This window comes from Thalassophryne amazonica, chromosome 18 (assembly GCF_902500255.1).
Source record: "Thalassophryne amazonica chromosome 18, fThaAma1.1, whole genome shotgun sequence".
In the NCBI taxonomy this organism is placed as follows: domain Eukaryota; kingdom Metazoa; phylum Chordata; class Actinopteri; order Batrachoidiformes; family Batrachoididae; genus Thalassophryne; species Thalassophryne amazonica.
The window spans coordinates 25,867,635-25,890,434 of record NC_047120.1 but is presented as its reverse complement, the minus strand read 5'-3'; the positions used below and the strand labels follow the sequence as shown (position 1 = coordinate 25,890,434).

Genomic DNA, 22,800 nt, shown 5'->3' with positions numbered 1-22,800 from the left:
TGACGCTTTGATGTCTTCCTTGGTCTACCAGTATGTTTGCCTTTAACAACCTTCCCATGTTGTTTGTATTTGGTCCAGAGTTTAGACACAGCTGACTGGGAACAACCAACATCTTTTGCAACATTGCGTGATGATTTACCCTCTTTTAAGAGTTTGATAATCCTCTCCTTTGTTTCAATTGACATCTCTCGTGTTGGAGTCATGATTCATGTCAGTCCACTTGGTGCAACAGCTCTCCAAGGTGTGATCACTCCTTTTTAGATGCAGACTAACAAGCAGATCTGATTTGATGCAGGTGTTAGTTTTGGGGATGAAAATTTACAGTGTGATTCCATAATTATTTCCTCAGAATTGAGTGATTCCATATTTTTTTTTTCCCTCTGCTTAGTCTAAAAAAGTAACCGTTACTGACTGCCACAATTATTTTTCCTGATTTCTTATAGTGTTTCTTAAAGCCAGAAAGTTGCCATTTGAAATGACTTTAGTTTTGTGTCATGTCTGTAATCTGCTTTTCTTCTACAAAATTAAACAACTGAATGAACATCCTCCGAGGCCGGTGATTCCATAATTTTTGCCAGTGGTTTTGTATATATATATATATATATATATATATATATATATATATATATACAAACTCAAATCCGCACATTAGGTATAAAATGTTCAAACTTAATTTCAATTGAATTTCAATTTATTTAGTTTATATAACTAAGAAATCATGTGCACATAAGAATTCATAGCCTTTGCCATGGAGCTCAAAATTGAGCTCAGGTGCAACCTGTTTCCACTGACCATCCTTGAGATGTTTTGTAGACCTCAGACAGGATTTTCTCAAAGCACAAATCTGGGGAAGGGTACAGAAACATTTCTGTTGCTTTGAAGCACAATAGCCCCCATCATCAATAAATGAAAGAACTTTGGATCCACCAGGACTCTTCCTAGAGCTGGCCACCCATCTAAACTGAGCGATCATGGAAGAAGGGTCTTAGTCAGGGAAGTGACCAAAAACCCGATGGTCACTCTGTGACAGTTACAGCATTCCTCTGTGGAGAGAGGAGAACCTTCCAGAAGGACAACCATCTCTGCAGCAATGCACCAATCAGGCATGTATGGTAGAATGGCCACTCCTTAGGAAAGGGCACATGGCAGCCCACCTGGAGATTTCCGAAAGGCACCTGAAGGACTCTCAGACCATGAGAAACAAAATTCTCTGGTCTGATGAGACAAAAATTGAACTCTTTGGCGTGAATGCCAGGTGTCATGTTTAGAGGAAAGCAGGCACCATCCCTACAGTGAAGCATGGTGGTGGCAGCATCATGTTGTGGGGATGTTTTTCAGCAGCAGGAACTGGGAGACTCATCAGGATTGAGGGAAAGATGAATGCAGCAATGTACAGAGGACATCCTGGATGAAAACCTGCTCCAGAGCGCTCTTGACCTCAGCAACAGTTCATCATTCGGCCGGACAATGACCCTTTAAGCACACAGCCAAGATATCAAAGGAGTGGCTTCAGGACAACTCTGTGAATGTCCTTGAGTGGCCCAGCCAGACCTGAATCACATTGAACATCTCTGAAGAGATCTGAAAATGGCTGTGCACCGATGCTCCCCATCCAACCTGATGGAGCTTGAGAGGTGCTGCAAAGAGGAATGGACACAACTGTCAAAAGATAGGTGCACCAAGCTTCTGGCATCATATTCAAGAAGACCCGAGGCTGTAATTGCTGCCAAAGGTGCAACAGCAAAGTACTGAGCAAAGGGTGTGAATATTTATGTACGTGTAATTCTTAGTTTTTCTATTTTTCATAAATTTGCAAATATAATTTTTTCTCATGTCATTATGGGGTGTTGTGAGTAGAATTTTAAGCGGAAAAAATTAATTTACCCCATTTTGGAATAAGGCTGTAACATAATAAAATGTGGAAAAGGTGAAGTACTGTGAATATTTTCCAGATGCATTGTGTATTCATGCCTACTAGGCTGTGATCAGGAAGTAAATTAGCCACCAGCGTTTTGATGATCTGCAGCAATCAACCATAACATTGTCACAGCTGACAGGTGGAGTGAATAACATTGAATAATTTGTAGAATTTCTACCTGACAGCTGATGGGATATACGTATTAGGTTCCACATTAACATTTTGCCTTTGAAGTTGATATGTTGGAAGATGGGGGTGCATGAAGATATGAATGACTTTGACAGTGACCAAATTGTGATGGCAAGAAAACTGCACCTGACCATCTCTAAAACTGCAGTTCTTCAGGGATGGTACTGGGCTGTAGTGGACAATACCTACCAAAGTTGTTCAGAGATGGAAAACTGGTGAAGTAGCAACAGGGTGCAGCCAAGGCAAAGTTGATGTGCATGGGGAGTGAAGTCTGGCTCATGTGGTTCAGTCCATCAGAAAGATCTGCTGTTAATATATTGGTGCCAAATACCACAGCACACCGTCAGAGGACTAGTGGTGTCCATGCTGCAACTGGTGGGGGTAATGTTCTGGCTGATCAGTGTAAGTATATGTTTATGGTCCTTACTGGATGAGAAACAAGGTTTGACTATATTGTATTATTTTTATGAATATGTTTCATCATGTTTGAGTAAGGAGCTCATACTGATGTTGATTGCAATTGAAACAAACACTTCCACATTTCTACATTAACTATATTACTGAACAGCTTTGACAGTATTTTCATCTTGATGGGCACCAGAATGTAGAAACAATTATTAAATTAAAACAATATTTTTTCTGCTCAGATCAGCAGGCTTTGAGTGTGACATGATGATTATATTTTTGTACTAATGAAATTAATTTAACTCATTCTGAATTTATCACATCAGCCACGCACTTACCTCCACCACATCTCAGATTTTTATTATTATTATTATTATTATTATTAATTTGGGTTTGACTTTGGATCTGTCTTTTTTGTGGATTTATGGATTTACGTTTAAATATTTCAGTGCCAGCAAAACAGAACCAAATAACACAAACATGGTCCTTTAGAAATTCCAGCGTGTATGAACTCCTAGAGCCAAAGTCACCATTCAGAGACCCTGAGTGGAAGGACTGTACCTGATGATTTCAGGTACATACTGTATGAGGACAACAGATTAAATATATGTATATAAACTTCACACTTTATAGTAGAGAAGCTTGAATCTTCGACTGGACTGGGTTGCTTGACGTGAGGACGTTTCGCTTCAAATCACAGAAGCTTCCTCAGCTAAAATTCTTGCTCTGGTAGTCTGACTTCTGTCTTGACTCTTGTAGAGAAGAATTCACACTTCATCTAGATATGTTCAGAAATGAATAGGTAGTCTGTGGAAAGACATGAAAATGATCTTCAGGATCATCATGAACTCTTCTTTACTTCCATTGTAAGACTAAAGGTTATATTTTTAGCACACTGCTGTGTTGTGTGACCTTTTAGAGCAATAACTTGTCATGATGTAACCTATGAGTAGGCAGTACAACAAATTGTTATGCAGTAAACATATGTAACAGGAGAAACTTCAAACTAGGAGAATCTCCACATACGTATTTTCAGTCACCAGTTCAATTGTATTTTAACCCTAAACTGAACAGTAACCCTAATGCTGAAGCCCAGTTGTGTCTGTTTTTGGTGCAAAATCCATCCATCCATCCATCCATCCATTGTCTGTACCCGCTTACTCCAAATAAGGGTCACGGGGGGCTGGAGCCCATGCCAGCAGTCACAGGATGTGAGGGAGGGCACACCCTGGACAGGACACAAATTGGTTGCAGGGCCAGTACAACAATCAATCAATCAATAAATAAAATAATTTGATCAGTAATTTTTTTAAAATGGGTGCCTGAGAAAAATGAAAAAATGAAAATGAAAATGAAAACTGTTTATTTCGAACATTTGATACAACAACAATTACAAGATAGATCAGTAAAGACAACAACAAAAAAGTTCCTACTGTGTACCCAACATGTCCGAAAAGGGGTAGGGTGAAGCATCAGCTTATTTATCCCTACCCCTTCTTCCCCACAACCAGTAATACCCTTTGCCACATATACACATAGATTCCTACACACCTAAACCGATATCAATATATATATATATACATATATATACACATACACATACATATATACATACACACATCAACATACATACACATATACATACACATATATACACATATACATATATACACATATATATACACAAACATAAATATACACCTACACATACCTACTTACATACAAAATACTATATATTTACAAGCCGAAGCAAAAAACAAAAACACCCTAACCCTCATAACCCTTCCTCCTCCCTATACCCAGAAAAAACCATATTTTTGTACCGCTGTTTGAACTGGGTCATGCTTGGACATTGCTTGAGCCCCACTCCCAATCTGTTCCACATCCTCACCCCACAGACAGAAATACAGAAACCTTTTAATGTTGTTCGTGCCCACTGATGCTTTAAATTAAATTTCCCCCTCAGACTGTAATCCCCTGATCTGTTAAAAAACATATTTTTAATATTTGCTGGAAGTAAATTGTTTATTGCTTTATACACAATTTGTACTGTTTGAAAATGAACCAAGTCTGTGAATTTTAAGAATTTGGATTGTAAAAATAGTGGATTTGTATGATCTCTATAGCCAGTATTATGAATAATTCTTATAGCTCTTTTCTGCATTACTGATAGTGATTGTGTTGTACCTTTATAAGTATTACCCCATACCTCTGCACAGTACTGTAAATATGGTAAAACCAGTGAGCAGTAAAGAATGCGGAGTGAGTTGTGGTCCAGAATATGTTTCGCTTTGTTTAGAACTGAAATGCTTCTTGACAGTTTACTTTGTATATGTTTTATATGAGTCTTCCAGTTTATCTTATCATCTATTATCACCCCCAGAAACTTATTTTCATGTACCCTTTCAATATCTACCCCCTCGACTTGTAACTGAACCTGTATGTCTGTATTACAATAGCCAAATAACATGTATTTTGTTTTACTTAAGTTTAATGATAATTTGTTTCTGTCAAACCATATTTTCAATTTTCCCATTTCTATACTGATCCTCCTCAGTAACTCCTGCAAATCCCCCCCTGAACAAAAAATGCTTGTGTCATCTGCAAATAATACTAATCTTAATATTTTGGAAACATTGACAATATCATTTATATAAATTAGAAACAGTTTTGGACCCAATACTGACCCCTGTGGGACGCCACAAGCATTGTCCAAGCATGATGATGTATATTCCCCCAACTTCACAAACTGTTTTCTGTTACTTAAGTAGCTTCTCACCCAGTGCAACACCAACCCCCTAATCCCATACTGTTCAAGTTTATTGATTAATATGTCATGATTAATTGTATCAAAAGCCTTTTTAAGGTCTATAAATATTCCAACTGAATGTAATTTGTGGTCTATGGCGTTTGTAATCTCCTCAACTGATTCTATTAATGCAAGTGATGTTGAACTATGTGCTCTGAATCCATATTGACTATCAGTAAGTAATTTATGTTTATTTATGAATTTGTCTAATCTATTATTGAATAACTTTTCTAATAATTTGGAAAATTGTGGAAGCAAAGAAACAGGTCTATAATTTGTGAAGTAGTGTCTATCCCCAGTCTTATACAGCGGCACAACCTTAGCTATTTTCATTTGATTGGGAAATTTACCGGTTTGAAATGATAAGTTACAGATGTATGTTAATGGTTCTACAATCCATTCAATGACCTGTTTTACCACCACCATATCAATTTCATTTAAATCGGTAGATGTTTTATATTTACAATTATTCACAATGTCTATAATTTCATTTCCATCCACTGCTGTGAGCAACATTGAACAGGGATTTCTTTCTATGAGATTATTATCCCAATCCTCAGGTTGGGAATCGGGAATTTTTTCTGCCAAGAAAATGCGAGAATGGGTGTAATCTGTGGTAAAACTAACATTGTAGAACATTGTGAGCAGTTGGGAAAGTTATGAACAAATTTCAAAAAATTTGTGACACTGGGACACATCATGATCCATAAAATGTGAATAATTGGATGTCATTTGTGCAGAATGGCAGTAATATTTAGAAAAACGCAGGTCAGGACAGCAGAGCAAGCTTGGAGTGACGTGAGTGAATTTTGGACGGAGCATTGTGCCAAGCCTGAAACACGTCTTGCTCCATCTTTGCATACCTGAGCACCATCAGACCTGCACGCACCACATATCTTTTACTTTAATTTCACAGATGGCATTGTTTCTTAAAATTGTGTTAATGCATCTTGAAATAAATAGTTTCTGCTTGAATGTGGATTTGGCTGCTCAGTTATTTTGATGCCAGTCTACAGTTTAAGATGAAATTAAAATACAGTGCAGATTGTTTTCTATTTTGGAGCAAGCAGTGCATGATTTCTTGAAAACTGACTGGAGTTTGAAGTGATAATGAGCCCAACGCTCTGCATTGGCTGTGCATGTGGGAGTGGGGGAAATGTACAGCTCCATCAGTGATCTGCACCACTCTGGTCATCGCGCTGGCAACTCCCCCCCCCTCCCCCCCAAAAAAACAACAAAAAAAACAAAAAACAAAAATAGATATTATGCATACATCCAATGAAAAGTGTGTCACACTCTTCAACAAAAGACAGTTTTGAGATGTTTATAGATATTAGGCTTTCTGAAAAAGTGCAGTCATAACCATGGTGGTATTGGATAGACTGGAGTAGCATACGGCAAATGCGCACAAGCACTTTCCCAGCCAAGACAGGTACCCATTTCCAGTTAGGTTGATTGGAGCAATGCAGATGAGGTGTCTCATCCAAGGACAGCGACAGGTAGCCTGGAGTCTACACCTAGAATCAAACCCCAGTCTATATAGTGGGAGACTAACTCCTATGCTACAGAGCCACCTCTTCTGCAGGCTATTTCTTTAAAGTGTAGGTGACACCAAAAATGTGCACAAATAATCATTAAAAATTATGAAATGATGGTATTTTAAAAAACCCTGAACAATAAAATTCAATGGTAAGTGCAGATGGTGAAGGATTTAAACTACAGCTGTCTGAAGCCTTTCAGCCCCTGTACAGCCCTCAACAAGGACCATATTGTTGCTACATCATTGAGGGAACAGGACCTGCTGATTCAAACCCAAATCAATTGCAATCACAGCAGAGGTCAAGCTGTTTTCGGACATTTTTTTTTTTTTCTAGTGTGGAGCTTTTTTTTTTTTTGAAGTCCAGTCTGAAGGTGACTCTGAATAAGCTGTGGAGGACACATCCTTATGGGTTTGAGCCTTATTTAGACCACACTGAGGGAGATCTTGGAGGAAAACCTTCAGTCTGACAACAGTGACAATGTTGGCAGAGTTCAGAACACAGAATGGTGATTATAAATAAATTAATTAATAATGTAGGCAGTTTTGGCACGCAGGTGGAGATGATAAACTTTTTTCCCAGCTCTGTAGTCATAATCGACTGATAATTTATTTTTTAAAGTTTGTTTTACCTTTATCCTTGACATCAGAAAAAAGTGATGAGGAAGTGTGGATTTTTTTATTTGGTTTTTTTTTTCCTAACCCTGAAAAATGACACTGCACCTGCGAGTGACTGAAAATATCAGCTATTTTGAAAATAAATCTAGTTTCCAGTTAGTGTGCTGTACATTAGTAGCATAGCATGTTATTATTAAATATTAAAACCATTCACACAAGGACTAAAGATAAAGTCTTACCTGTCCGTTTCAGTGAGATCGTCTTCACAGACTGATGAAAATGTATCCACATAAAGCCAGATTTTGGAAAACGATATCTGAAAATAATTTAATTCCCTGTCCTGGCTGAAGAAAAATCCCTTTGTGACACCGGCAGTTTGGTACCAGGTTACAGTGCCGGCACAGGTGTAATCTGTTGATTGTGTCTGCATCTGTGGTTGATGGTTCGAGTCTTTGCTGTGAACAGAGCATCCTCTTCTTCCACCGGGCCTCTGTGCCGCAAGTTGAAAGACTCGCAGCACCTCATCTGCTGCACAAGATGAAATTATCCCATGATCCACAAAAAAAAAAGAGAAATAAAATAATGTGAAATTACTCAGTTTTGCCTCCGTGTGGAGTGTGGAATGTGGAATGTGCGCTCTTCGATATGTGTTCCACCTGCCAATCAAAAGGGTTCTGCCTGCCAGACTTACCGGTTCCGACATGTATAATACCATGCAGCACCGACCCAAACCACTCAGTAGAAATGGGGCTGTCAGTAGCCTGTAAAATTCCATATATTTACCACATCATTGTTTAAGCCGCAGTGTTCAAAGAGTGTGGAAAAAAGTGCCGCCGGTGCACAAAAGTGCCGCTGGTCCACAATTCACGCACATGATCCTTAGGAAACTGAAGCCAGCTGACTCCACCTGCAAGTGTTTTAACAAAAACTTGCAGCAAACTCATCGAGCTGACATAACTCCAGAAATGAAACACTTAAACAAAGAAGTACATCCGATCGCTAATCAAACAAATGTTCAAAGTCCAAATATTTATCTCTTCAGTAACCATACACCGGGAAAACATTAATTTCAAACTGCTGTTTAATTTTAGTCTTCAATACTCAAAAAACATCACCTATCGTGTCACCTACACATTAAGTCCAGTACATAAATGATTGACTGATATAAATGATTGAGTTAGAACAATGTAATTGTCATCAGCAAATAGCAAACTGACAGAATTCACCAAGTGTATGCTCAATTTTGATGCACAGAATGAACCATTAATGCCGTTAATTCAAATATTCTTTCTGTTCCAGGATGACTACATCAAAAATGTGGATGACAACTTGAGCGCTGATGAAAGTAAGTTTATATATATATATATATATAATAAAATGGACTGTATGTATTTCATGTTATGCTTTAACATCTCAGTTCTATAAATAGTTAAACTGCTTTATTGAAACAACCAGGATTAACTTGCTGCAGTTGAGGTGCAGCTCGCATAATCAATGCGAAGTGCAGTCCGCCCTTACCTGAAGCACACGGCACGCGGTACTGAACTGCTGGCATTTTAATTGTAGTTGTTGATTGAAATCATCAGGAGTGTAGCGAGTGCTGGTCCTACATGTCAGAGCCTGTGGAGCAGCACCGTGTTTCAGGAACGCAGGAATCCATTAGTGTGAAAAACCTGTGATAATTGGCGTCGTTGTTGAGAGCTGAACTTAAAACTTTCATCAGGTGCCATTTACGTCTACATAATCTGTTCCAAACCTGTCAAGGAAAATAAAAACCTCACTTTGTGAAAAATCAGATGTGGAAAAGAAATGATGAACAGGGTGAACATTTATACGTTAATTACAAAAAGTTGTGCTTTTACAAAACCCGTATCTCACGGAGCAGCAAATGCTGACAAACACAGCGAATTTTGGTTTTCGTCAGGGTTTGTAAAAGGTTGCAAAACAGTTTTTAGGGCCACAAACAGTATTTCTCTTCCCATAAATTTTGAACATGTTCAAAATTTCTCTGCAAATTTATTTTTCCCACCAGCAGTTTCAAATATTTTTAAAACAGTTTTAAGCATTTGTAAGTGGTCGTAATGCGTGTCGCTAAAGTTCTTTTTGTTTCACAACCACTCTCTGACCAAAATATTGTACCTTTTCTTCTTCCTTTCTTCCTTTTCTTCTTTCCTAGACAGAAAAAGAAGCAGAAATTTGCTATGTTTGTTAGCATTTACTGCTCCATGAGATACAGGCTTGATTTTCACCAATATATTTGGCGAATTCAAAAATCACAACATTCGTTAGCATTCGCTGCTCCATAAGATACTAGCATAAGGCCATTTTCACCAAAACCTCAAGTAAATAAATATTATTAAACATATTTTCTTCACTTGGTGTAACTAATTATGGAGTAAATCCTTTTCTGCGACTCCCCCAGGATGGGACACTAGCTTGCTAATCATATGTAAATGTTCATCTGTCATCTCGCTAGTTAGCCGCAGTGTCTCACTCTACCTTGGCACTGTTGCAAGATATGCTTTCCAAGCTAACTTAGCTAGTTAACAGGTAGCTGTCTCAGAAAGTATCTTCAGTTTGTCTGCAAGCAAATAATGTGCTAATATGTTTTTGTCACATTAGCCTGCTATCCAGTTTGGGATTTTAATGACAAAACAGTAACTGCAGAATAGAACTTCTTGTCCCATTTTAATAATAAAAAAGAAAATTAATGTCATCAATAGCATCAATCTCTACCATTCCTACCAGGCTGCTCAAGGAAGCCCTACCATTATTTAATGCTTTGATCTTAAATATGATCAATCTATCTTTATTAGTTGGCTATGTACCACAGGCTTTTAAGGTGGCAGTAATTAAACCATTACTTAAAAAGCCATCACTTGACCCAGCTATCTTAGCTAATTATAGGCCAATCTCCAACCTTCCTTTTCTCTCAAAAATTCTTGAAAGGGTAGTTGTAAAACAGCTAACTGATCATCTGCAGAGGAATGGTCTATTTGAAGAGTTTCAGTCAGGTTTTAGAATTCATCATAGTACAGAAACAGCATTAGTGAAGGTTACAAATGATCTTCTTATGGCCTCGGACAGTGGACTCATCTCTGTGCTTGTTCTGTTAGACCTCAGTGCTGCTTTTGATACTGTTGACCATAAAATTTTATTACAGAGACTAGAGCATGCCATAGGTATTAAAGGCACTGTGCTGCGGTGGTTTGAATCATATTTATCTAATAAATTACAATTTGTTCATGTAAATGGGGAATCTTCTTCACAGACTAAGGTTAATTATGGAGTTCCACAAGGTTCTGTGCTAGGACCAATTTTATTCACTTTATACATGCTTCCCTTAGGCAGTATTATTAGACGGCATTGCTTAAATTTTCATTGTTACGCAGATGATACCCAGCTTTATCTATCCATGAAGCCAGAAGACACACACCAATTAGCTAAACTGCAGGATTGTCTTACAGACATAAAGACATAGATGACCTCTAATTTCCTGCTTTTAAACTCAGATAAAACTGAAGTTATTGTACTTGGCCCCACAAATCTTAGAAACATGGTGTCTAACCAGATCCTTACTGTGGATGGCATTACCCTGACCTCTAGTAATACTGTGAGAAATCTTGGAGTCATTTTTGATCAGGATATGTCATTCAATGCGCATATTAAACAAATATGTAGGACTGCTTTTTTGCATTTACGCAATATCTCTAAAATTAGAAAGGTCAGACTTCAGACAACTTTATTGATCCCAAAAAAGGGCAATTATGTTTACACTCCAATTACCTCAGACAAGATACAGCAATTAATCCACAATTATTACTTGTTTACCGTAATAATGGCACACATCAAAATTAAAGACAACACGTATACATTTGACATTGTTTATGTGCACTAAACTTGAAGCAGTCCGTCATCCGAATGGAGGCAAAGTGGGTGAAGGCCGCTGCAACTATAAGTCGCGCCGCCAGGCAAGCTTGAGAGAGGACAAGGCCTGCCGCAGATGCGACCGCCCTCGTCGGAGTCCCAAGCTGTTTTTGTTTTGCTGAAAAACTAATTCATGCATTTATTTCCTCTAGGCTGGACTATTGTAATTCATTATTATCAGGTTGTCCTAAAAGTTCCCTGAAAAGCCTTCAGTTAATTCAAAATGCTGCAGCTAGAGTACTAACAGGGACTAGAAGGAGAGAGAATATCTCACCCATATTGGCCTCTCTTCATTGGCTTCCTGTTAATTCTAGAATAGAATTTAAAATTCTTCTTCTTACTTATAAGGTTTTGAATAATCAGGTCCCATCTTATCTTAGGGACCTCATAGTACCATATCACCCCAATAGAGCGCTTCGCTCTCAGACTGCAGGCTTACTTGTAGTTCCTAGGGTTTGTAAGAGTAGAATGGGAGGCAGAGCCTTCAGCTTTCAGGCTCCTCTCCTGTGGAACCAGCTCCCAATTCAGATCAGGGAGACAGACACCCTCTCTACTTTTAAGATTAGGCTTAAAACTTTCCTTTTTGCTAAAGCTTATAGTTAGGGCTGGATCAGGTGACCCTGAACCATCCCTTAGTTATGCTGCTATAGACTTAGACTGCTGGGGGGTTCCCATGATGCACTGAGTGTTTCTTTCTCTTTTTGCTCTGTATGCACCACTCTGCATTTAATCATTAGTGATTGATCTCTGCTGTCTTCCACAGCATGTCTTTTTCCTGATTCTCTCCCCTCAGCCCCAACCACTCCCAGCAGAAGACTGCCCCTCCCTGAGCCTGGTTCTGCTGGAGGTTTCTTCCTGTTAAAAGGGAGTTTTTCCTTCCCACTGTCGCCAAGTGCTTGCTCACAGGGGGTCGTTTTGACCGTTGAGGTTTTTACGTAATTATTGTATGGCCTTGCCTTACAATATAAAGCGCCTTGGGGCAACTGTTTGTTGTGATTTGGCGCTATATATGTTGTGAAAGTGTTGGAACACGGACCCACAACAGGGGGCGCAATGAACGGACAATGGAGAAAGTAAATAACAAGATTTACTACTGAACAAGCAAGAGTAATACAACAAACACAATTTAGGGTCGAATCCGCTGGTGTCGTGTGGGCAGGCTCGAAGGTAGGAGACGTCCGTCTCAGTCGAACCGGAACCACCCAGATCTCCTCTGCCACCGAACCCTGGAAATACTGGAACCGCCAAGTCCCGACTTCCCAGGTGGCCACTGCCTCCGCTCGTCGGATCCGGTACTGCTGGCAGGAGAGAGCAACAACACACAGGAGTGGATGAACGCACCCAGTTACAGAGAGGGGAGAAGCCGCCTCCACCTCTTGACAAAGTTCAGCAGGAAGGTGAGTACTTATCCAAGGAATAAGGTTCTTAGTAGTCACCAGTCCTGAAAAACAGTTTTGACAGTCTTAAGTAATAATGCAAAGTATACCTGCAGAGAATACTACCTTGGTCTTAGGTGGTATCTCGGCACTGAGGTGGAGACGCCGTCCTCCTGATATACCTCGGTGCTGAGTGGAAACAGCTGTGTTTGGTGATGGGTGACAGCTGTCACCCAGATTACTCCCATGATGCGGCAGCGCCCTCTGGTGCCTGGAGCCCGCACTCCAGGCAGGGCGCCCTCTGGTGGTGGTGGGCCAGCAGTACCTCCTCTTCAGCGGCCCACACAACAGGACCCCCCCCTCAACGGGCGCCTCCTGGCGCACGGCCGGGCTTGTTCGGATGGCGACGGTAGAAGTCGGCCAGGAGGGCCGGGTCCAGGATGAAGCCCTTCTTCACCCAGGAGCGCTCCTCGGGGCCGTACCCCTCCCAGTCCACCAGATACTGAAAACCCCGGCCCATCCGACGGACGTCAAGGAGCCGGCGGACAGTCCAAGCCGGTGCTCCGTCGATGATCCGGGCAGGAGGCGGTGCCGGACCCGGGGTGCAGAGGGGTGAGGTGCGAAGAGGCTTGATCCGGGAAACATGGAAAACTGGATGGATCCGCAGTGAGGCCGGGAGCTGGAGCCTCACTGCGGCGGGGTTGATGACTTTGAGGATTTTATATGGTCCGATGTATCGTTCTTGCAGTTTAGGAGAGGTAACCTGTAGGGGAATGTCCTTGGTGGATAACCAGACCTCCTGCCCAGGACGATACTTGGGAGCCGGGGCCCGTCGCCGGTCTGCATGTTTCTTCGCCCTCGTCTGGGCCTGCAACAAAGCAGAGCGGGCGGCCCGCCACACCCGACGGCACTTCCGTAGGTGGGCCTGGACCGAGGGCACACCGACCTCTCCCTCAACCACCGGAAACAAGGGGGGCTGATACCCCAAGCACGCCTCAAACGGGGAGAGGCCGGTGGCTGATGACACTTGGCTGTTGTGGGCGTACTCGATCCAGGCCAGATGGGTACTCCAGGCCGTCGGGTGCGCGGCTGTCACACAGCGAAGTGTCTGCTCCAGTTCTTGATTCGCCCGCTCTGCCTGCCCGTTGGTCTGGGGGTGGTACCCAGACGAGAGGCTGACCGTGGCCCCCAGTTCCCGGCAGAAACTCCTCCAGACATGTGAGGTGAACTGGGGACCACGATCGGAGACGATGTCTGATGGTATGCCATGCAGACGGACGACGTGGTGGACCAGGAGGTCCGCTGTCTCCTGGGCCGTAGGGAGCTTCGGGAGGGCCACGAAGTGGGCCGCCTTGGAGAAACGGTCCACTATCGTGAAGATGACAGTGTTTCCCTGGGACGGCGGGAGGCCCGTGACGAAATCCAGGCCGATGTGGGACCAGGGGCGATGAGGCACGGGCAATGGCTGTAGTTGCCCTGAGGTTTTTCTATGATCTGCCTTGCCCCTGGCACAGGTGGTACAGGCCTGGATGTAGTCCCGGACGTCGGTCTCCAGGGATGCCCACCAGAAGCGTTGCCGGACGACTGCCACGGTCCTTCGCACCCCTGGGTGACAGGAGAGCTTAGAACCGTGACAGAAGTCCAGGACTGCAGCCCTAGCTTCTGGTGGGACGTATAGTCTGTTTTTTGGTCCGTTTCCGGGGTCCGGGACACGGGTCAGGGCCTCCCGGACGGTCTTCTCCACGTCCCAGGTGAGGGCGGCCACGATAGCGGACTCCGGGATGATGGGATCCGGGGGATCCGACGGTTCCGTTTTGACCTCATCTTCGTGCACCCGGGACAATGCATCCGATCTCTGATTCTTGGTCCCGGGGCGGTAGGTGATCCGGAAGTCAAAACGGCCAAAGAACAGTGACCAGCGGGCTTGCCTGGGGTTCAGACGCTTGGCGGTTCTGATGTACTCCAGGTTCCGATGGTCAGTGAAAACCGTGAACGGCACGGCTGTTCCCTCCAACAGATGTCTCCACTCTTCGAGGGCCTCTTTCACAGCAAGGAGTTCCCGATTGCCGACGTCATAATTCCGCTCAGCGGGGGTCAACCTGCGAGAAAAATAGGCACACGGGTGAAGGACCTTATCGGTCTTCCCGCTCTGGGAGAGCACCGCTCCTATCCCTGAGTCCGAGGCATCCACTTCAACCACCAACTGGCGGCTAGGATCGGGCTGCACCAGAACTGGTGCAGACGAGAAGCGCCGTTTCAACTCCTTGAACGCGGCCTCGCACCGGTCCGACCAGGTGAAGGGAACTTTTGGAGAGGTCAGGGCTGTCAGGGGGCTAACTACCTGACTGTAGCCCTTAATGAACCTCCTGTAGAAATCTGCAAAGCCGAGGAACTGTTGCAGCTTCCTACGGCTTGTAGGTTGGGGCCAATCTCTCACCGCCGCAACCTTGGCCGGGTCCGGGGCGACGGAGTTAGAGGAGATGATAAACCCCAGGAAGGACAAAGAAGTGCGGTGGAACTCACACTTCTCGCCCTTCACAAACAGCCGGTTCTCCAACAACCGCTGTAGGACCTGACGGACATGCCGGACATGAGTCTCAGGATCCGGGGAAAAGATGAGTATATCGTCTAGATATACGAAGACGAACCGGTGCAGGAAGTCCCGCAAGACATCGTTTACCAATGCTTGGAAAGTCGCGGGAGCGTTAGTGAGACCGAACGGCATGACCAGGTACTCAAAATGACCTAAGGGGGTGTTAAATGCCGTCTTCCATTCGTCTCCCTTCCGAATCCGAACCAAATGATACGCATTTCTAAGATCCAGCTTGGTGAAGATTTGGCTCCATGCAAGGGAGTGAACACTGAATCCAACAAGGGCAACGGGTATCGGTTGCGAACCGTGATCTCGTTCAACCCCCTGTAATCAATGCATGGACGAAGCCCGCCATCTTTTTTACCCACAAAAAAGAAACCTGCGCCCATCGGTGAGGTGGAATTCCGGATCAATCCGGCAGCTAATGAGTCCCGGATGTAGGTCTCCATTGATTCGCGTTCCGGCCGTGAGAGGTTGTACAGCCTACTGGACGGGAACTCACTGCCTGGAACCAAATCGATGGCACAATCATACGGGCGGTGGGGAGGAAGCGTGAGAGCCAGATCCTTGCTGAACACGTCAGCGAGGTCATGGTACTCCGCTGGCACCGCCTTCAGATTGGGCGGGACTCGGACCTCCTCTTTAGCTTGGGAGCCGGGAGGAACCGAGGAACCGAGACACTCCCGATGGCAGGTTTCGCTCCACTGAACCACTACCCCGGACGGCCAATCAATCCGGGGATTGTGTTTAAGCATCCATGGAAACCCTAAAACCACACGGGAGGTGGCCTTAGTCACGAAGAACTCGATCACCTCCCGGTGGTTACCTGACACCACCAGAGTTACTGGAGGTGTCTTGTGCGTAATTGGTGGGAGTAGGGAGCCATCCAGTGCCCGAACCTGCACAGGCGAGGTAAGAGCCACCAGAGGGAGCCCTATCTCCCTGGCCCATCTACTGTCAAGCAGATTCCCCTCAGAGCCCGTGTCCACCAGTGCTGGGGCCTTCAGGGTTGAATCCTCAAACAGGATCGTGACTGGGAGTCGTGTAGCAATGTGGGTGTGTCCCACGTGAATGTTTTGACCCACCCCTGGCCCAGTCTCTAGGGGCGGGCATTTGGCGTTTGACCGCTCGGGGCAGTCTCTCACATGGTGCTCTATTGAACCACAAACCAGACACGCTCCGTGGGTCCATTTCCTCTGTGCATCTGGTGCCCTAAATGTTGCCCTACTCGTGTCCCTAGCTTCGTCAGTAGGGGGAGCTGTGACCCCACGGAGTGCAGGGGCTGTGGAGCGTGGGGAAGGCGGTGCTCGATCGGAACCGGAAGGGAGAGGGACGACGCGTGCCTGGCCACGCCCTTCGCCTCGTTCCCGACGGCGTTCTTCTAACCGGTTGTCGAGTCGTATGACTAGATCGATGAGCCCGTCTAAGTCCCGCGGTTCGTCCTTCGCCACCAGATGCTCTTTTAGGACCAGTGACAGTCCGTTTACAAAGGCGGCGCGGAGGGCAGTGCTATTCCAGCCGGATCTCGCCGCCGCGATGCGGAAGGCGACTGCATAGGCAGCTGCGCTCCGACGCCCCTGTCTCATTGACAGTAGTGCGGTTGAAGCGGACTCTCCTCTGTTGGGATGGTCGAACACCGTTCTGAGCTCCCGTACAAACCCAACGTACGTATGAAGGAGCCGTGAGTTCTGCTCCCAGAGCGCTGTAGCCCAAGCGCGTGCCTCCCCGCGAAGCAGATTTATTACATAAGCTACCTTGCTAGCGTCAGTCACGTACATCACGGGACGCTGTGCGAAGACGAGCGAACACTGCATCAGGAAATCCGCGCACGTCTCCACACAGCCTCCGTACGGTTCTGGAGGGCTTATGTATGCTTCTGGGGACGGAGGAAGGGACCGTTGAACGACCAGTGGAACGTCACTTTTACGCGCAGGGTCCTCGGGAGGGAGAGCCGCAGCGGCGCCCGAAGGGCGCGCCTCCACGTGTGCGGCGAGAGCCTCCACCCTGCGGTTTAGGAGAACGTATTGCTCGGTCATTGAATCGATCCGAGAGGTGAAAGCGGTGAGGATCCGCTGCAACTCGCCGATTACCCCTCCCGAAGCCTCCGCCGCGTCTTGGTCTTCCATTGGCCGTTCAACAGCCGGTTGACGCCCCTCGGGGTCCATGACGCTGGCCGAGATATCCTGTTGTGAAAGTGTTGGAACACGGACCCACAACAGGGGGCGCAATGAACGGACAATGGAGAAAGTAAATAACAAGATTTACTACTGAACAAGCAAGAGTAATACAACAAACACAATTTAGGGTCGAATCCGCTGGTGTCGTGTGGGCAGGCTCGAAGGTAGGAGACGTCCGTCTCAGTCGAACCGGAACCACCCAGATCTCCTCTGCCACCGAACCCTGGAAATACTGGAACCGCCAAGTCCCGACTTCCCAGGTGGCCACTGCCTCCGCTCGTCGGATCCGGTACTGCTGGCAGGAGAGAGCAACAACACACAGGAGTGGATGAACGCACCCAGTTACAGAGAGGGGAGAAGCCGCCTCCACCTCTTGACAAAGTTCAGCAGGAAGGTGAGTACTTATCCAAGGAATAAGGTTCTTAGTAGTCACCAGTCCTGAAAAACAGTTTTGACAGTCTTAAGTAATAATGCAAAGTATACCTGCAGAGAATACTACCTTGGTCTTAGGTGGTATCTCGGCACTGAGGTGGAGACGCCGTCCTCCTGATATACCTCGGTGCTGAGTGGAAACAGCTGTGTTTGGTGATGGGTGACAGCTGTCACCCAGATTACTCCCATGATGCGGCAGCGCCCTCTGGTGCCTGGAGCCCGCACTCCAGGCAGGGCGCCCTCTGGTGGTGGTGGGCCAGCAGTACCTCCTCTTCAGCGGCCCACACAACAATATAAATAAAATTGATTTGATTTGATCAATGTGGCAACAACATTCAGATATTACTGGGAGCACAAAATTCATATTATACAAAAATACAAAGATTTCGGGTTCATTGGTGTTGTGATGCACTACATCACTCAGACCAGACCTAACTTTGGTTTTGTACTAATCAGTGCTAATTTATTCACAAATTTTTTCAGTATTGTCACAGTCATTGTTTACATGCCCCAAATATGAGTCAGTCCTCATTAAATGATCATACAAATATTTTTTAGAACAATTTCATTATTTTAGAAACTCCCATTTGGAAGGGTTTATAACTGATTTTTGACAGGTCAAATGTATTGTATTAGCATGCAAAATGTTGAAAAGAATGCAACATGATGCACAAGAATAAATGGAATTTCATCCAGCAAAAGGCAGAGTTAGAAATGAAAAGCTTCATTAACATGAAATGGGTTCTAAAATGTGCAAAGTAATTGTATATATGATTTTGAAAATACAGCTGAGGGAAATAAAGTCTGTAACCTGCCCATAGGTAGTGATATACCATATTGTTCTGAATGTAAAACTCTGATTATAAGACATCCCCTTTTCAAGATTTTTGGGAAAAAAAGACTTTCTAAATAAATGCTTTTATTTAAAAGTACTGTAAGTAAAGGCACATTTTATGAACGGACACACTGCTGTTTTTAGGACCAAAGTAAGCTTTTTTGACTTTGCAGTTTCTTTATAAGCCTAGCCATCTGCTAACTTTATATTGTGACACCAAATTTCTTGGCTGCTTGAGAGTTGTTTGATAACTGCTGCATTTATGACCATGTGCTTCAAGTTTGCATCATGACTTTTCAACAGTTTGTGGATAACCTACACAACTTTTGAGACACTCACTCTCTTTTCAGGAAAAACATGATTATCTTACAGCTGATGTTGATGACTTGTAAAAGTCTAAACCCTGAGACAGCCCAATTTTTTCCAGATGTATTTACAAGAAAAACACTGTCATATTTTCAGAACAATATATTACCTAAAAGTTGTAAATTCAAGTAGCATCCACAGTTGATGATGATGAATAAATTATGAAATATTAATGTTGTAGATGGATGTTTTACCTGCTTGTAAATAAAGCATTGCGTACACGCGATGTAGTTATCACATTTGTTCTTGAACATTTTATTTCAACAAAATAAATAAATAAATTTAAAAAATAAAATGCACAGTTAATAATGTATGCAACATTAGAGTCAGTCATATAATGGAGTAAAAACAAACAGAGCAAACATGATGAAACAAACAAATAAAAAACTACTTTTATTGAGATATGGAAGATGACACAATTCTGATTTGCAACTTCCCATTTCCAGTGAAAAATGACGGCAGCGTATGCGGTGCAGTACAAGACCCAGGTCCCCTCCGGGGAGGCAATGGAGTGTGAAATATTTTAAAGGTTACTCTGTAAAAGTACAGCTAGCTAATTTAGCAGGTTGCCAGTGTTTTCCTGCTGTGAGGAGAGTGTGGGAGGTCGGATGTTGCCCCACTCCTACACAGCCTCACTTTAAAGACATCCGAAACTTGCCTCAAAGGAGAAAGATGAGAGAGATGCAGCTCCAGACATCATTCCAGTCATCTGTTCTTACAACAGGGAGAATAGCTAATGTAATCTCAAGAAAATGCCACGCTTGCTGTAGTGAGGCGTGATGTTCATTTGAATACCATTGATTTCATCTACGTCCCTGCTCCCACTGGAGCCAATTCTGCAGACCTAATTGATCAGGAATGTCTTCAGTGAAAATTCTAAAGCACAGCTTTGAGTATGACAAGGCGCACATACAAGCCTGGGAAGGTAAATCAGAGCTATGGGACTTCTTAAAGCTCCAGTATTTAATTTTTTATTTTAAATAAGTTGATATTATATTATATTATTACATCATGTATTACATGATGTTAGTATGATTTTAACATCAAAATATAAATGAACTGGTGACTCCATAGTACCTCATAGTCTGAGTCTTTTTTTTTTTTACATCCTTTGTTAAATATTTTGTGGAGAAACACTGAATATCTAACCCAAATCAGAAAAAGTTGGCACATTATCGGAAATGAAAAAACATAACAAAACAAACCTTTAGTGTTTCGTACATTTACTGTATTTAAGGCCTTCAGCACATTCCAAAAAAGTTGGGACGCTAAAGCATCTAACACTGTTTAATGTTGCTATTCCTTTTCATAACACTTAAAAGATGTTTTGGCTTTGAATACCAAGCGATGAAACTTTACAGATGTTATTTTGTACCAGCATTCCTGCAAACAAGTCTTAAGGTGTTCAACAGTATGGGGTCATCATCGTTGCAATTTTAGTTTCAAAATTCTCCAGCATTCTCTATTGAGGACAAGTCAGGGCAGCAGGGAGGATGGTCCAGTGTCCATACATTCTTCTTCTGCAGCCCTGCCTTCATACTGTGCGCAGAATGTGGTTTTGCATTGTTTTACTGAAAAATGCTTGGACATTCCTGGAAAAGTCAATCAATCAATCAATTTTTTTATATAGCGCCAAATCACAACAAACAGTTGCCCCAAGGTGCTTTATATTGTAAGGCAAGGCCATACAATAATTATGTAAAACCCCAACGGTCAAAACGACCCCCTGTGAGCAAGCACTTGGCTACAGTGGGAAGGAAAAACTCCCTTTTAACAGGAAGAAACCTCCAGCAGAACCAGGCTCAGGGAGGGGCAGTCTTCTGCTGGGACTGGTTGGGGCTGAGGGAGAGAACCAGGAAAAAGACATGCTGTGGAGGGGAGCAGAGATCGATCACTAATGATTAAATGCAGAGTGGTGCATACAGAGCAAAAAGAGAAAGAAACAGTGCATCATGGGAACCCCCCAGCAGTCTACGTCTATAGCAGCATAACTAAGGGATGGTTCAGGGTCACCTGATCCAGCCCTAACTATAAGCTTTAGCAAAAAGGAAAGTTTTAAGCCTAATCTTAAAAGTAGAGAAGTCATTTTCAAAGCAGCATATATTGTTCTAAAATCTTAATGCTGCCATCACAGTAGTGTAAATTACCTTTGCCAAGGGCATTGACACAGCTTCAAGGACAGACCCTGGCTTTTGGACTTGTTGCTGATAATGGTCTGCATGGTCTTTTTTTGTCTGTCTGTCTGGAGCACACCTCCATTTCTTCCAAAAATGATCTGTAATACTGATTCATCTGACCATAACAGAGGTTTCCACTGTGTTCTTAACAAGTTTAACATAAGGCCCCTTTTTTGGACAGGAAAGTTTTAAATGCCATTTGTGAAGGTAACACAATACGGTAGCAGCTGACATAGATTTCAAAGTAATTCCTTGGCCAGGTGGTTATATCAGCTATTGATGAATGGTGGTTCTTGATGCAGTGCCATCTCAGAGATCGGAGGTCATAGGCGTTTATCTTAGATGTGCATCTTTGCCCTTTATGCACTGAAATTCCCCCAGATTCCTTGAATCATTGAATTATATTTTGCACTGTCGAGAGAGAGAAATATGCAAATCCCTGTCCACTGTCTACTCCACACAGATTTGCCATAGAGTGCCATACTGTTTGTATTTCTTCATAACTGATGTAAATAAAGTTCAAGACATATTCAGTGAGTTGGAAATGTTCATGTATCCATCCCCTGACTTGTCTGAAGAAAACTGGCAATCAAACTGATTATTTACAGGTATTATACCAAAGGGGCTGATTACTTATGCAACCCATCACCTTGGCTTTTATATTTTTAATTAATTTACATTGTGTTGTACAGATTTACTTTCAGTTTGAGTATAAGGAAGATAGTTTTATAAATAGTTATATTGAGAAGCCTGATCTACTTTTTGTATTTGAAATGCCATAAACAAATTAAAATGCATGAAATACCAAGGGGCTGAATACTTTTGCAAGGCACTGTACAACTTGTGTGTCTATACATGTATGTGGCTGTGTTCTGGGCACACTGCCTTGTTGCACTTTGTACACACATATGATTGGTCCTTGTGGGCAAATTCTGTGTCAGAATGGTCTGACATCTCAGAGATATGGCCTTCATTGTCTGATGCCGGCTCATCTCTATCAATTGAGCTGTTTCCATTGTCACCATGGGCATTAAATATCTGCCTCAAGGCTTCTGCAGCAGTAAATCTTGCAAATCTCAGTCTGCTCCCCATGGTTCACTGCAAAACATTATAATGCAGTGATTGCAAGTGGCAGGTTACAATAAAATCAATGGCTGTAATATTAAAAAAACATACATATCTTTCTGGGGTCGTAAATGACACCATACATCCTTCCACAGCTTTCTTGCCACACCAATGGGCCAAATTCCTTTAAAAAAGCCTATGAAAATAGGTAAAATAGACTGACAAATTCATGGTAGGACACATATAAATATTTGGCTGAGTTGGGTCAATAGTTGCTTAAGTTTTAAGCCTGTATCTTGGCGAATGTTGACTAATGTAGCGAAGCAATTCTTCCTCTAGACCAGCAGAAATTTGGAATGTTTGTCAGCTTTCGCTG

At 43.2% G+C, this 22,800-nt stretch overlaps 1 protein-coding gene across 3 annotated transcripts in view; it reads left to right on the top strand.

Annotated features, from left to right (window-relative positions):
- Positions 1-22,800, top strand: part of LOC117530714 (testican-2-like) — a 255,415-nt gene that overhangs the window by 140,388 nt on the left and 92,227 nt on the right. Inside the window, exon 1 of one of the 3 annotated variants that reach the window (XM_034193609.1) lies at positions 8,727-8,821. The exons of the other annotated variants lie outside the window; for them this stretch is intronic. Within the exon in view, the coding sequence (XP_034049500.1) occupies positions 8,743-8,821 (79 nt within the window). The 5' untranslated portion in view covers positions 8,727-8,742. Of the gene's footprint in view, positions 1-8,726; positions 8,822-22,800 lie in introns of those variants that run through there. 3 annotated transcript variants of the gene reach the window in all.